Source organism: Glandiceps talaboti, chromosome 7 (genome assembly GCF_964340395.1).
Source record: "Glandiceps talaboti chromosome 7, keGlaTala1.1, whole genome shotgun sequence".
NCBI lineage: Eukaryota > Metazoa > Hemichordata > Enteropneusta > Spengelidae > Glandiceps > Glandiceps talaboti.
Genome location: NC_135555.1, coordinates 26,772,480 through 26,787,724, shown reverse-complemented (window position 1 = coordinate 26,787,724; position 15,245 = coordinate 26,772,480). Strand labels below are relative to the sequence as shown.

The following is a 15,245-nucleotide window of genomic DNA, read 5'->3' as shown; positions in this document are numbered from 1 at the left end:
ATTCAGAAAATGAACAACTATTGTTAGCATGGACTAGCATATGGATAAACATTTTTAAAAATTGTACAGTTGTGCTACAACGCCATTGGTGGTATTTTTAAAACTGTATTGTTGTGCTACAACACCGTTGGCGATATTTTAAAAATCTTTGACTCCATGGTAATGGATTGGGTTCCGTCTGTGCATCCATGTGTCCGTCCGTCCAAAGCCATTTCTTGGAGATGCCTGAACCGATTTTTTTCAAACTTGGTACAGGGGCATAATACAATGGTTTACATATGCACGTCAATTTGTTTCATGCTACAATCCAATATAGCCGCCTAGCAGCCATTTTGTTTGCAAATTTTCCCTGTCTAAAGCCACAACTCAGACATGCTTGATCAGATCTCATTCAAAGTTGGTATTAGGATAGTGCTCTATGATATACATGTGCATATTCATTGTTGTTGTGATACGATCCAATATGGCCGCCTAGCAGCCATTTTGTTTACGAATTTTCCATGTCCAAAGCCATAACTCAGACATGCTTGAACAGATCTCATTCAAAGTTGGTGTTAGGACAATGCTCTATGACATACATGTGCATATCCATTTTTGATATGGCTGCCTGGCAGCAATTTTGTTGGCGCAGTTTTCATGTCCAAAGCCATAACCCCCCCCCCCCCCCCCCCCTTAGGATTAAGTGATAGGGGTGGTCAGCCTGTTTTCGGTTTTATAGATGGGGGTGGGGTCAGTCACTTTTCGTTGGCCCGGTGATGAAAAAATCCACCACTCCACCCCTTCCTGTCCATGTATGATTATTTGAAATTAAAAACTCTATATAAAGTTAGATGCAGTTACCATGGATACCTACATTCTTTATAACATCTAGCTGTAATGGTAACAACTTGTCGTAATTCTTCCATTATCAGAAACTGGAGCCATTCATGGCAGGATGTCGCAGTGCAGCCAAGTACATCATCAGTGCAACGCAAGAGGTGGCCATGTGTGAAAAACCAGGAAATGCACAAGAAACGATACAATTGATTGAGAATCTTGAATGGAAAATTAAGGAGATATATGAAGACTCCAGATTAGTTGGTTTACAGTCTGAAGGTGATGCCATTTTATCCAGGCTAAAGAGTGAACAGAGCATTCTTACTAAATCCGAAGATTTCAGGTATGCGTAAATGTTACCATGACAACAATTGTCATACTGAAAGTTGTCTTTCTTTGACTCTACTACTTAGGGTTCAAGTCTAACAATAACCTCAGAAATTTTGTTCTTGACAGCCAACTTCAATTTTCAGTAGTCTTTGTGAAACGCTGACTGTTTCCAAGGTACACTGTATCTGAAAAAGTCAAAAGTATTGTTGATTTATGATCACACTGTGTAGTAACCATTATCAGTCTAGCAAAACAGGCCTTTCATCTGGTAATAACTTCGGCAATTGAACGCTGTCTACTTGAACCCAAGCAAACCAATGCTATTGCATGATATTTTGTTTTTAGCACAACTTGACTGATAAGGTTCAGAGGTGCTATAGGCATGGTGTAGTGTCTGTCTGCCTGTCTCTGTCTGCCTGTCTGTCTGTCTCTCTGTGTGTGTAGATGATGTAAACTTAATAACCATGACCAATTGCCCTGGTATTTGATGGGGCAGTACTTTCTGAGTCTAATTGGGAAATTGTTCAAAGCAGAATGATCACATCACAGGTTTGTAATTTGGATCAAAAAATGTCATTTTGGTCAAAAAACTCAAAAACCATTCTTACGGGTACACAAATAAAGATTTGTTCATGACAGTGATTCCATCAGTGATATGCAAATTAGGCATTAAAATATGTCTTTTTAGTCAGAAATCAGTTTAATTCAAAAACTACTGAGCAGATTAGGCTGAAATTTTTTGGAACTTTCTTCAGGGTGTTCATATTAAGAGTTGTTCATGACATGATATGATGATCCCATAAGTGATATGCAAATTAGGGCTAAATGTGTCGCTTTCATAAAAAATCTATAATTCCAAAACAACTGAACAGATTAGGCTGAAATTTACTGGAGAAGCATCTGGGGATGTGCAGATGAAGCTGTATTCATAACATGGTGATCCCATCAGCAGTATGCAAATTAGGTGTACAAATCTCAAAAATCTTTGGTCAAAAACTGATATCTTGAAACTGCATGGTAAATGGGGTTGAAACTTAATGGGAATGTTTCTGAAAGTGTTATTCTGCAGTTGTTATTTAAAACATTTGAACAATTGGTCCTAGCAACCATGACCATATCTTTAGTAAGTGAAATGACGATGCATATTACAAAGTGAGCAACAAGGATGCATAGGTAAGTGACTAAAGATTCAAAAAATATATGTAAATATGCCTAACAACAGGACCACACCCATAGCAACAGCTAAGTGATGGTTTATATTACAAAGATGAAAAGTGGGAAGGGTAGGCAAGTTAATAAAGATTCCAAAAATGTATGCAAATTTCCCTAGCAACAAGACATTGTCCATAGCAACAGCCAAATACAGTTGTGCTACAACGCCATTGGTGGTATTTTTTCTTTTAGGTGAAAAAATAGTCACAAACATAGGAATGTCAAAGACCCTTTAATCGCACGCATACCCAGTCCGTGGTGTCGCGGCGATTCTACCAATTGTGTTTCTCATACATTGGCATGTCTTCAAAAAAATGTATGCAAATGTCCCTAGCAACCATGGCCATGCCCTTAGCAACCAAATGGCAGTATATTTTGGTCAAATAACAAAATCATCTGATAGGCAAGTGAGTATACATTCAAAAAATGTATGCAAATATCCCTAGCTACCATGGCCACGCTCATAGCAACAACCAAACAAATGGAAGTGTATTTCACAAAGGAAACAACATGGCTTCTTAGTCAAGTGAACAAACATTCAAATAGTGTATGCAAATATGCCTAGTCCACAAAACCACACCCATAGCAATAGCAAAATGATCATGTTTATTGCAAAGATAACAACAGGGATTAATAGACAAATTAATTAACATTCAAAAACATGTATGCAAATATACCTAGTAACAAGACCATGTGCATAGCAACAGTCAAATGATCACGTATACTGCAAAGATAACATCAGGGATTCATAGAAAAGTGAACAACATTCAAATATGTATGCAAATATGTCTAGCAACATGACCACCCCCATAGCAACAGCCAAATGATCGTGATTGTGTTTTGCAAAGATAACAACAGGGTTGGGTAGGCAACTGAATAGTTATTCAGCAAATGAACACCTATACTTAGCATGGATCAGCATATGGATAAACAATTTTAAAAATTGTACAGTTGTGCTACAATGCTATTGGCGCTCTTTTTGATATATGCAAATTTGACAGAATGGTGGCCATATTTGTAGTTAAAAATCACAGACACTGACACTCCATTCAAGTGTCTACCCCCATACTATAAGATGCAAACTATCTTTGGAGACTTTGACCTCGACCTTCAGGGCTAATTACCAAAATCCCAATTTCTACCTATCACTGACACATTGTAACATTTACATAATATTGACAATTTCTTTTAAATCATGCTTACAAGTAAAATTGAAGAAAGGAACTATACACAAGCATTGTTTTTGGTGCTTATATCACTTTTATTGAGTGGCAGCCATATTTGTAATTAAAATAATTGTTTACTGCATAACTCATTATTTATTGCAAAACTTTAATACAGACAGACTACAAATTTGTGTCTTTAACCCATATTATCAGGTGGGAGCTATCTTTGGAGACCTTGACCTTGACCTTCAGAGCTAATTATCAAACTCATTCAAATTCCTGCCTATCACAGACACATTGTAGTTTTACATATTGCCAATTTCTTTTAAATCATGGTTACAAGTAATATTGAAGGAAGGAACTATGCACAAGCATTAGTTTGGTGATCATGTAATTTTGACCCATATTTGTAGTAAACAATCTCTATATTTAATACTGCGCCATGACTAAACAACTTCAATCATAGACTCTATTCATACACTATCAAAATTAAGTTATACTTACATATTGCAGACACTTTGTAGCCATTATGTATGGCTAATGTATTTTAGATCATGTCTATAGATAATGTAGAACCTGATAAACATATACATACATTACTTTTGGTACTCATATCACTTTCTACTAGATGGCAGCCATATTTGTAGTGAACAACCATGATTTGTTATAAACTACGTGAAAGAACATACCTTTACATAAGAACACTTCTTGCTTCTAAAAAGACACAAAGAAGAAATACTGTCAATGTAAAACAAGTCCTAAATGAATGTAGTGCTTAAAATACACATGTGGATTGAAGAACCCTATGTGGATGAAAATGATATATTAGTAGTACATAAACAGATAGAAGTCATGAGAAAACGAGTTAATTGCCTTACATGAAATATCAGAACATATAATTTGTCCAATTAGACATGCAGTTTTCCATGTGAGTGTCCCTAATTAAGATGTATTTGTGGGAACTGGTGCAGCATGTGGTACACCATGAATTCTAAAGTAATCATCTCATAGAGGCTGCATAATTAGCTTCCTTCAAGCTGAGCCCACTATGTAACCACTATGGGATACCTTGGTTTTGCTATGTGTCATTAAGTTTTCTTTGTGTCCACCTTAAATAGGGGAACTATTGTTTTCTTTCCATTCACAACAAACTATTTGTTCCTTTATCACCAAAGACTTGTGTTTGGAGTTCGGTTTACAGCCTGGAAAGGAAGATTGTAGTCTTTTTTGTTCCGGTTGTTTTAAGTGGTTGTGTATTGGTTTATGGGTATGACACTCAGTAGGTGTGGGAGATGTATGCCTTATTTTAATGCAACTGTCCATGCTGTAGGTTGAGTTCTGTCAATGTCTGCAATCAAATATACAGTGAGTCAATGGAACTAGTCAAACAAGTGAACTCCTGTCAGTATTGCTAATCTGGGTTGTTTACCACCACTACTGGTTCCTTGGTCTGACAAGTATCTTTATATAGCAATTATAAAGCTTTTCATTTTAACAACAGTATTGTGTCATGAAAATTTCTTGCAAAAAGTTAAACTTTCCTGTGATTGATATGGAGAGAACAAATTGCACTTTCAAGACTTGTTGATGGTGAAAGTTAGCCATTCAAAGAAAGAAAGAAAGACAAGTTTGTTGATTTCTAATTGTATTGAGGTATGTATAATACTTTTATATCAGTCAATTGTTGTGTAACATTTATAAATGGTTAGCTATAGGTTTAACTCTCAGCTAGTTATGTTGGCCCTTACATGATATCTATAGACTAAGTATATATGACTAGACATGCTGGCCCTTACATGATATCTATAGACAAAGTATATAAGACTAGATATGCTGGCCCTTACATGATATCTATAGACTAAGTATATATGACTAGACATGCTGGCCCTTACATGATATCTATAGACTAAGTATATAAGACTAGATATGCTGGCCCTTACATGATATCTATAGACTAAGTATATATGACTAGACATGCTGGCCCTTACATGATATCTATAGACTAAGTATATATGACTAGACATGCTGGCCGTTACATGATATCTATAGACTAAGTATATATGACTAGACATGCTGGCCCTTACATGATATCTATAGACTAAGTATATATGACTAGACATGCTGGCCGTTACATGATATCTATAGACTAAGTATATAAGACTAGATATGCTGGCCCTTACATGATATCTATAGACTAAGTATATAAGACTAGACATGCTGGCCCTTACATGATATCTATAGACAAAGTATATAAGACTAGATATGCTGGCCCTTACATGATATCTATAGACTAAGTATATATGACTAGACATGCTGGCCCTTACATGATATCTATAGACTAAGTATATAAGACTAGATATGCTGGCCCTTACATGATATCTATAGACTAAGTATATAAGACTAGACATGCTGGCCCTTACATGATATCTATAGACTAAGTATATAAGACTAGACATGCTGGCCCATACATGATATCTATAGACTAAGTATATATGACTAGATATGCTGGCCTTTACATGATATCTATAGACTAAGTATATAAGACTAGATATGCTGGCCCATACATGATATCTATAGACTAAGTATATATGACTAGACATGCTGGCCCATACATGATATCTATAGACTAAGTATATATGACTAGACATGCTGGCCCTTACATGATATCTATAGACTAAGTATATATGACTAGACATGCTGGCCCTTACATGATATCTATAGACTAAGTATATATGACTAGACATGCTGGCCCTTACATGATATCTATAGACAAAGTGTATATAGGACTAGACATGCTGGCCCATACATGATATCTATAGACTAAGTATATATGACTAGACATGCTGGCCCTTACATAATATCTATAGACTAAGTATATATGACTAGACATGCTGGCCCTTACATGATATCTATAGACTAAGTATATATGACTAGACATGCTGGCCCTTACATGATATCTATAGACTAAGTATATATGACTAGACATGCTGGCCCTTACATGATATCTATAGACTAAGTATATATGACTAGACATGCTGGCTCTTACATGATATCTATAGACTAAGTATATAAGACTCGATATGCTGGCCCTTACATGATATCTATAGACTAAGTATATAAGACTAGATATGCTGGCCCTTACATGATATCTATAGACTAAGTATATATGACTAGACATGCTGGCCCTTACATGATATCTATAGACTACGTATATAGGACTAGATATGCTGGCCCATACATGATATCTATAGACTAAGTATATATGACTAGACATGCTGGCCCTTACATGATATCTATAGACTAAGTATATATGACTAGACATGCTGGCCCTTACATGATATCTATAGACTAAGTATATAGGACTAGACATGCTGGCCCTTACATGATATCTATAGACTAAGTATATATGACTAGACATGCTGGCCCTTACATGATATCTATAGACTAAGTATATATGACTAGACATGCTGGCCCATACATGATATCTATAGACTAAGTATATAGGACTAGACATGCTGGCCCTTACATGATATCTATAGACTAAATATATAAGACTAGATATGCTGGCCCTTACATGATATCTATAGACTAGGTATATAAGACTAGATATGCTGGCCCTTACATGATATCTATAGACTAAGTATATAAGACTAGATATGCTGGCCCTTACATGATATCTATAGACTAAGTATATATGACTAGATATGCTGGCCCTTACATGATATCTATAGACTAAGTATATAAGACTAGATATGCTGGCCCTTACATAATATCTATAGACTAAGTATATATGACTAGATATGCTGGCCCTTACATAATATCTATAGACTAAGTATATATGACTAGACATGCTGGCTCTTACATGATATCTATAGACTAAGTATATATGACTAGACATGCTGGCCCTTACATGATATCTATAGACTAAGTATATAAGACTAGATATGCTGGCCCTTACATGATATCTATAGACTAAGTATATATGACTAGACATGCTGGCCGTTACATGATATCTATAGACTAAGTATATATGACTAGACATGCTGGCCCTTACATGATATCTATAGGCTAAGTATATAAGACTAGATATGCTGGCCCTTACATGATATCTATAGACTAAGTATATAAGACTAGATATGCTGGCCCTTACATGATATCTATAGACTAAGTATATAAGACTAGATATGCTGGCCCTTACATAATATCTATAGACTAAGTATATATGACTAGACATGCTGGCCCTAACAGAATATCTATAGACTAAGTATATAGGACTAGACATGCTGGCCCTAACATAATATCTATAGACTAAGTATATATGACTAGACATGCTGGCCCTTACATGATATCTATAGACTAAGTATATATGACTAGACATGCTGGCCCTTACATGATATCTATAGACTAAGTATATAAGACTAGATATGCTGGCCCTTACATGATATCTATAGATTAAGTATATAAGACTAGACATGCTGGCCCTTACATGATATCTATAGACTAAGTATATATGACTAGATATGCTGGCCTTTACATGATATCTATAGACTAAATATATATGACTAGACATGCTGGCCCTTACATGATATCTATAGACTAAGTATATAAGACTAGATATGCTGGCCCTTACATAATATCTATAGACTAAGTATATAAGACTAGACATGCTGGCCCATACATGATATCTATAGACTAAGTATATATGACTAGATATGCTGGCCCATACATGATATCTATAGGCTAAGTATATATGACTAGACATGCTGGCCCTTACATGATATCTATAGACTAAGTATATAAGACTAGACATGCTGGCCCTTACATGATATCTATAGACTAAGTATATATGACTAGACATGTTGGCCCTATTGTCGCAAACCACGGCCTGTTTTACGGCAACGTTCTTAATGAGCCTCCCATGATCGCATGAGAGATGTGCATTTTGGGTCAAAAAATGTGATTTTTGGTTAAAAAACTTAAACTCCAAAACTACTTGGCATTGGCCTGAAATTTTGTAGGAACCTTCTCAGGGGTAAGTGAATTAAGATTTGTTCATGACATGATGATTCCGTCAGTAATATGCAAATTATGGCTAAAATGTGTCTTTATGGTCAAAAATCTTTCATTCCAAAACTGGTGAGCAGATTGGGCTGAAATTTAATGAGAATGTATCTAGGGATGTATAGACGAAGAAATATCAAGGATACAATGATGTCATGAGTGATATGCAAATTAGGTGTAAAAATGTTCATTTTTGGTCAAAAACTTATATCTCACGAGTTACTTGGTCAGTGAGACTGAAACTTGTTGAGATGTTTCGTGAAATGTTATTCTGCAGATTTTGTTTAAAAGATTTTGACCCAATTGGCCCTAGCAACCATGACCACGCCCTTAGCAACAGCCAGAACTTAAAAACTACTGGGCAGATTGGGCTGAAAATTGGGTGAAACACTCTTCAGGGTGTTTATACTAAGAATTGTTCGTAACATGATGAGCCCATCAGTGATATGCAAAGTACTAAGTGAATGAGTTTGAAACTTGGTGAGATGTTTCTAGATTTGTTATTCTATATCATTGCTTTTCCTCAAAAATCGTCAACTTTGAAATTACCTAGTAGATTGAGCTTAACTTTGTTGAGAATGTGTAGATTTGTCAAATAGCTGACACAGTGAGAACAGTACATTGTTAATTAGCTATAATGTTTACTTACTATTTCCTCTGGTGGTAAAGTGTGTAGCATGGCCAGTTTGGTTTATGACTTGATTATGTAATGTGTTGTAAGGCAGCTGTTTCATCACCTACCCATATAAACTGAATGTAGCTGGTGTTTAAAATATTACAATAAGACAACCAAGAAAGTTAAACATGTTACATTGGTATGACTTGGTTCCAAATTGATTTAAAAAAATAAAGAAGTACAAAACCTTGTAGACACATCACTTTAAAGTTAGATTAGGATGTTGCTATACTTGTCTTGTACACTTCCAACATAGGATGGCTGGATTATGATGATGGAAATTAGGTATGAAAATTTTGTTTTGGTTACAACTTTAAATCTTCAAAAATTATATAACTGTCATTGCCCTCAACAGTTGTGCGGCATGCAACGCAATATTTGCGCTATTTTTAAAATGATGACTATAATATAAAAATACAATATTTTACCAGCTTTCTGTGTGAAATGTGTTCTATAGTGTGTGTGAGTCATCATATGAAACCATTTACCACTTTGTTACTTTCTAAAACAAAACTACATAGTGAAAGCAGAACCACTTCCTCATGTTACAAAAACAAAAAAGAACAAAAACAACAGTGAAGCTATTCACTTGTGTCCATATGTGTTCTTCAAGCTAAGGCTGCTTTCACAAAAGGGTTAGGTTAGTGTCAAGTAAAAATGTTGAGAAACTTGACGAATTGAGCAAAAAACTGTTTGTCAAGAAAGAGATATTAAAGGGAGCACTCCTTCATTTAGAACAACAGAGAACACTTGCCTCTATGAGGGAAAGAAAAAGAATGAAAGAAAGGGAGCAACGTGCTGAAAAAAATTTGATGAATATGACTGGGATGCGCTTGTCAGAAACGGTGACATTTCCAAATTGAAAGTGAAAGAACTTGATAAGTACCTTTCCAACTATGAAATTCCAGCTGTGGCAGGAATGCACAAAATAGACAAAGTTAAGGCTGTAAGATGCCACTATTATCAATCTAAAGAAAGTGAGAGTGATTTGTCATCTGATGACAGTGACAGTGAGAATGATGATACAGCTAGTTCCAACTCTGATGAAGTTGAAGGAGAAATTGGGTCTGATGATGATGATGATGATGATGATGACAAATACCATGTTCATATACACAAGATCTAGAAGGAGAGCTACCACTTGGAAATCAAAAATTTAAATAAACACATTCTGAGACTTTGTTTAAAATCCTGCATTCACCTTTGTAATCTAACGTCAAAACCAGTCCAATAATCAGGCTTTTACAAGGTAAATGTATTACCAGGTTCATTAAGATATACAATTACTATGATAATAGGGCCATCTTAATTATCATTACCACTAATATATATCACTTGATTCCTATTCTGTTAGATGAAATGTGGCTGGCATTTTTGAGTCATACATTTATTTTCTTTTGACATTATATTGAACTAATTTACATCAAACAAGAACGGGATACATGGCAATGCATTTTATTAAGAGTTTTTTCAGTGTTATTTAGACCAATTTGATTTCTTTTAGCACACATTTAGGAAACTGAACTGGAACAATACAGTATAAAACTCTCTTTAGATAACATGTGCATTACAATATTTGCAAATACAACTAAAATGACATTCAACTGTAACACTACTAGTATAATGTACTAATACAATATTGAACAGAAAACAAAGACTCAGTTGGTCTGCTGATCATTTTACAAGAGTTACTCAAAGTGTAATTCATTTACAAGTATATGTTGTTTTTTGGAAAGGCACTGGTTAACATAACATTTTGTTTTAACTGGTGTTTGTGTATATATATACACACAATATACAAATTGAATATATATATAATGGACAAAGTTGGTATTAAGTGTTTTATGTACAGTTTTGTACTTGGTATGGAATGTTAACGCACAGGAAGAGTATTCCCCAAAAAAATTTATTCGGGTGGGGGATACTTGAAAATTTATTCGGGTGGGGGGGGGGGGGGTACTTGAAATATTTGGGGCTTTGGCAGGGGGGTACTTGAAAAATTTTGGAATATGGCAGGTGGGGTACTTGAAAAAAAAATTAGAGTTTACAAAAATCTCCCGACCCCCCCCCCCCCCCCCCCCCAACAAGTTTTTGTGAAAGCAGCCTAAAACTCCAAAAGAGATATAACATGTGACTTATACACAGATTAGTCATACTAAATCAGACATAACACTTTTCTGTTTTCATGAAAAGACAACAACAAACATTTAAGTCAAGGTAGATATTTAAGCAAGGATTATGTACAGTTTTCCGTAGTATTTGTTATTTCAAGTGAAAAAATCACCAGGTAGAGATATCATAGATTATATACAGCATTCCCTGACAAACCTTAGAGTTTATGTCAGAAAATAAAACCTGTATGACAAAATAGACACTAGTATAGGGATGTATGACAAAATAGACACTAGTATAGGGATGTATGACAAAATGGACACTAGTATAGGGATGTATGACAAAATGGACACCAGTATAGGGATGTATGACAAAATGGACACTAGTATAGGGATGTATGACAAAATGGACACTAGTATAGGGATGTATGACAAAATGGACACCAGTATAGGGATGTATGACAAAATGGACACCAGTATAGGGATGTATGACAAAATGGACACCAGTATAGGGATGTATGACAAAATGGACACTAGTATAGGGATGTATGACAAAATGGACACTAGTATAGGGATGTATGACAAAATAGACACTAGTATAGGGATGTATGACAAAATGGACACTAGTATAGGGATGTATGACAAAATGGACACTAGTATAGGGATGTATGACAAAATGGACACCAGTATAGGGATGTATGACAAAATGGACACTAGTATAGGGATGTATGACAAAATGGACACCAGTATAGGGATGTATGACAAAATGGACACTAGTATAGGGATGTATGACAAAATGGACACTAGTATAGGGATGTATGACAAAATGGACACTAGTATAGGGATGTATGACAAAATGGACACCAGTATAGGGATGTATGACAAAATGGACACTAGTATAGGGATGTATGACAAAATGGACACCAGTATAGGGATGTATGACAAAATAGACACTAGTATAGGGATGTATGACAAAATGGACACTAGTATAGGGATGTATGACAAAATGGACACCAGTATAGGGATGTATGACAAAATGGACACCAGTATAGGGATGTATGACAAAATGGACACTAGTATAGGGATGTATGACAAAATGGACACCAGTATAGGGATGTATGACAAAATGGACACCAGTATAGGGATGTATGACAAAATAGACACTAGTATAGGGATGTATGACAAAATGGACACTAGTATAGGGATGTATGACAAAATGGACACTAGTATAGGGATGTATGACAAAATGGACACCAGTATAGGGATGTATGACAAAATGGACACCAGTATAGGGATGTATGACAAAATGGACACCAGTATAGGGATGTATGACAAAATAGACACTAGTATAGGGATGTATGACAAAATGGACACTAGTATAGGGATGTATGACAAAATAGACACTAGTATAGGGATGTATGACAAAATGGACACTAGTATAGGGATGTATGACAAAATGGACACTAGTATAGGGATGTATGACAAAATGGACACTAGTATAGGGATGTATGACAAAATGGACACCAGTATAGGGATGTATGACAAAATAGACACTAGTATAGGGATGTATGACAAAATGGACACCAGTATAGGGATGTATGACAAAATGGACACCAGTATAGGGATGTATGACAAAATAGACACTAGTATAGGGATGTATGACAAAATAGACACTAGTATAGGGATGTATGACAAAATGGACACCAGTATAGGGATGTATGACAAAATGGACACTAGTATAGGGATGTATGACAAAATGGACACTAGTATAGGGATGTATGACAAAATGGACACTAGTATAGGGATGTATGACAAAATGGACACTAGTATAGGGATGTATGACAAAATGGACACCAGTATAGGGATGTATGACAAAATGGACACTAGTATTGGGATGTATGACAAAATGGACACCAGTATAGGGATGTATGACAAAATGGACACTAGTATAGGGATGTATGACAAAATGGACACTAGTATAGGGATGTATGACAAAATGGACACTAGTATAGGGATGTATGACAAAATGGACACTAGTATAGGGATGTATGACAAAATGGACACCAGTATAGGGATGTATGACAAAATGGACACTAGTATTGGGATGTATGACAAAATGGACACCAGTATAGGGATGTATGACAAAATGGACACTAGTATAGGGATGTATGACAAAATGGACACTAGTATAGGGATGTATGATAAAATAGACACCAGTATAGGGATGTATGACAAAATGGACACTAGTATAGGGATGTATGACAAAATGGACACCAGTATAGGGATGTATGACAAAATGGACACCAGTATAGGGATGTATGACAAAATGGACACTAGTATAGGGATGTATGACAAAATAGACACCAGTATAGGGATGTATGACAAAATGGACACTAGTATAGGGATGTATGACAAAATGGACACCAGTATAGGGATGTATGACAAAATGGACACTAGTATAGGGATGTATGACAAAATGGACACCAGTATAGGGATGTATGACAAAATGGACACCAGTATAGGGATGTATGACAAAATGGACACTAGTATAGGGATGTATGACAAAATGGACACTAGTATTGGGATGTATGACAAAATGGACACCAGTATAGGGATGTATGACAAAATGGACACTAGTATAGGGATGTATGACAAAATGGACACTAGTATAGGGATGTATGACAAAATGGACACAGTATAGGGATGTATGACAAAATGGACACTAGTATAGGGATGTATGACAAAATGGACACCAGTATAGGGATGTATGACAAAATGGACACTAGTATAGGGATGTATGACAAAATGGACACCAGTATAGGGATGTATGACAAAATGGACACTAGTATAGGGATGTATGACAAAATGGACACTAGTATAGGGATGTATGACAAAATGGACACCAGTATAGGGATGTATGACAAAATGGACACTAGTATAGGGATGTATGACAAAATGGACACCAGTATAGGGATGTATGACAAAATGGACACTAGTATAGGGATGTATGACAAAATGGACACTAGTATAGGGATGTATGACAAAATGGACACTAGTATAGGGATGTATGACAAAATGGACACTAGTATAGGGATGTATGACAAAATGGACACCAGTATAGGGATGTATGACAAAATGGACACTAGTATAGGGATGTATGACAAAATGGACACTAATATAGGGATGTATGACAAAATGGACACCAGTATAGGGATGTATGACAAAATGGACACTAGTATAGGGATGTATGACAAAATGGACACTAGTATAGGGATGTATGACAAAATGGACACTAATATAGGGATGTATGACAAAATAGACACCAGTATAGGGATGTATGACAAAATGGACACCAGTATAGGGATGTATGACAAAATGGACACTAGTATAGGGATGTATGACAAAATGGACACTAGTATAGGGATGTATGACAAAATGGACACTAGTATTGGGATGTATGACAAAATGGACACTAGTATAGGGATGTATGACAAAATGGACACTAGTATAGGGATGTATGACAAAATGGACACTAGTATAGGGATGTATGACAAAATGGACACTAGTATTGGGATGTACATGTATGACAAAATGGACACCAGTATAGGGATTACATGTTGTTTTTTCCATCGACTTTCCTTTGAACAAAAAACAAAAAGATTGCCAAGTAAAATCCATGACGTCAGTATGTATTTACCTATATATTTGTTATCAATACAGTTGTGACACACTAACATGATGTATTTGTTATGGTCTCATAGAGTTAAAGTTTTCAAGTTCTTACACAGCCCCCAAAAAAGACTGACACACAAGTCAAAGGACACTGCACAAATATTCTATGGGATGACAACTTTGCATTTGATATAGCTGATA

The 15,245-nt window shown here is 35.7% G+C and overlaps 1 protein-coding gene across 2 annotated transcripts in view; it reads left to right on the top strand.

Moving 5' to 3' along the window:
* The window catches only part of LOC144437321 (puratrophin-1-like), a 148,123-nt gene that overhangs the window by 81,881 nt on the left and 50,997 nt on the right, over positions 1-15,245 (top strand). For both annotated transcript variants that reach the window (XM_078126244.1, XM_078126243.1), the window contains exon 9: positions 912-1,159. In XM_078126244.1, coding sequence (XP_077982370.1) covers positions 912-1,159 — 248 coding nt within the window. The remainder of the gene's footprint in view (positions 1-911; positions 1,160-15,245) is intronic.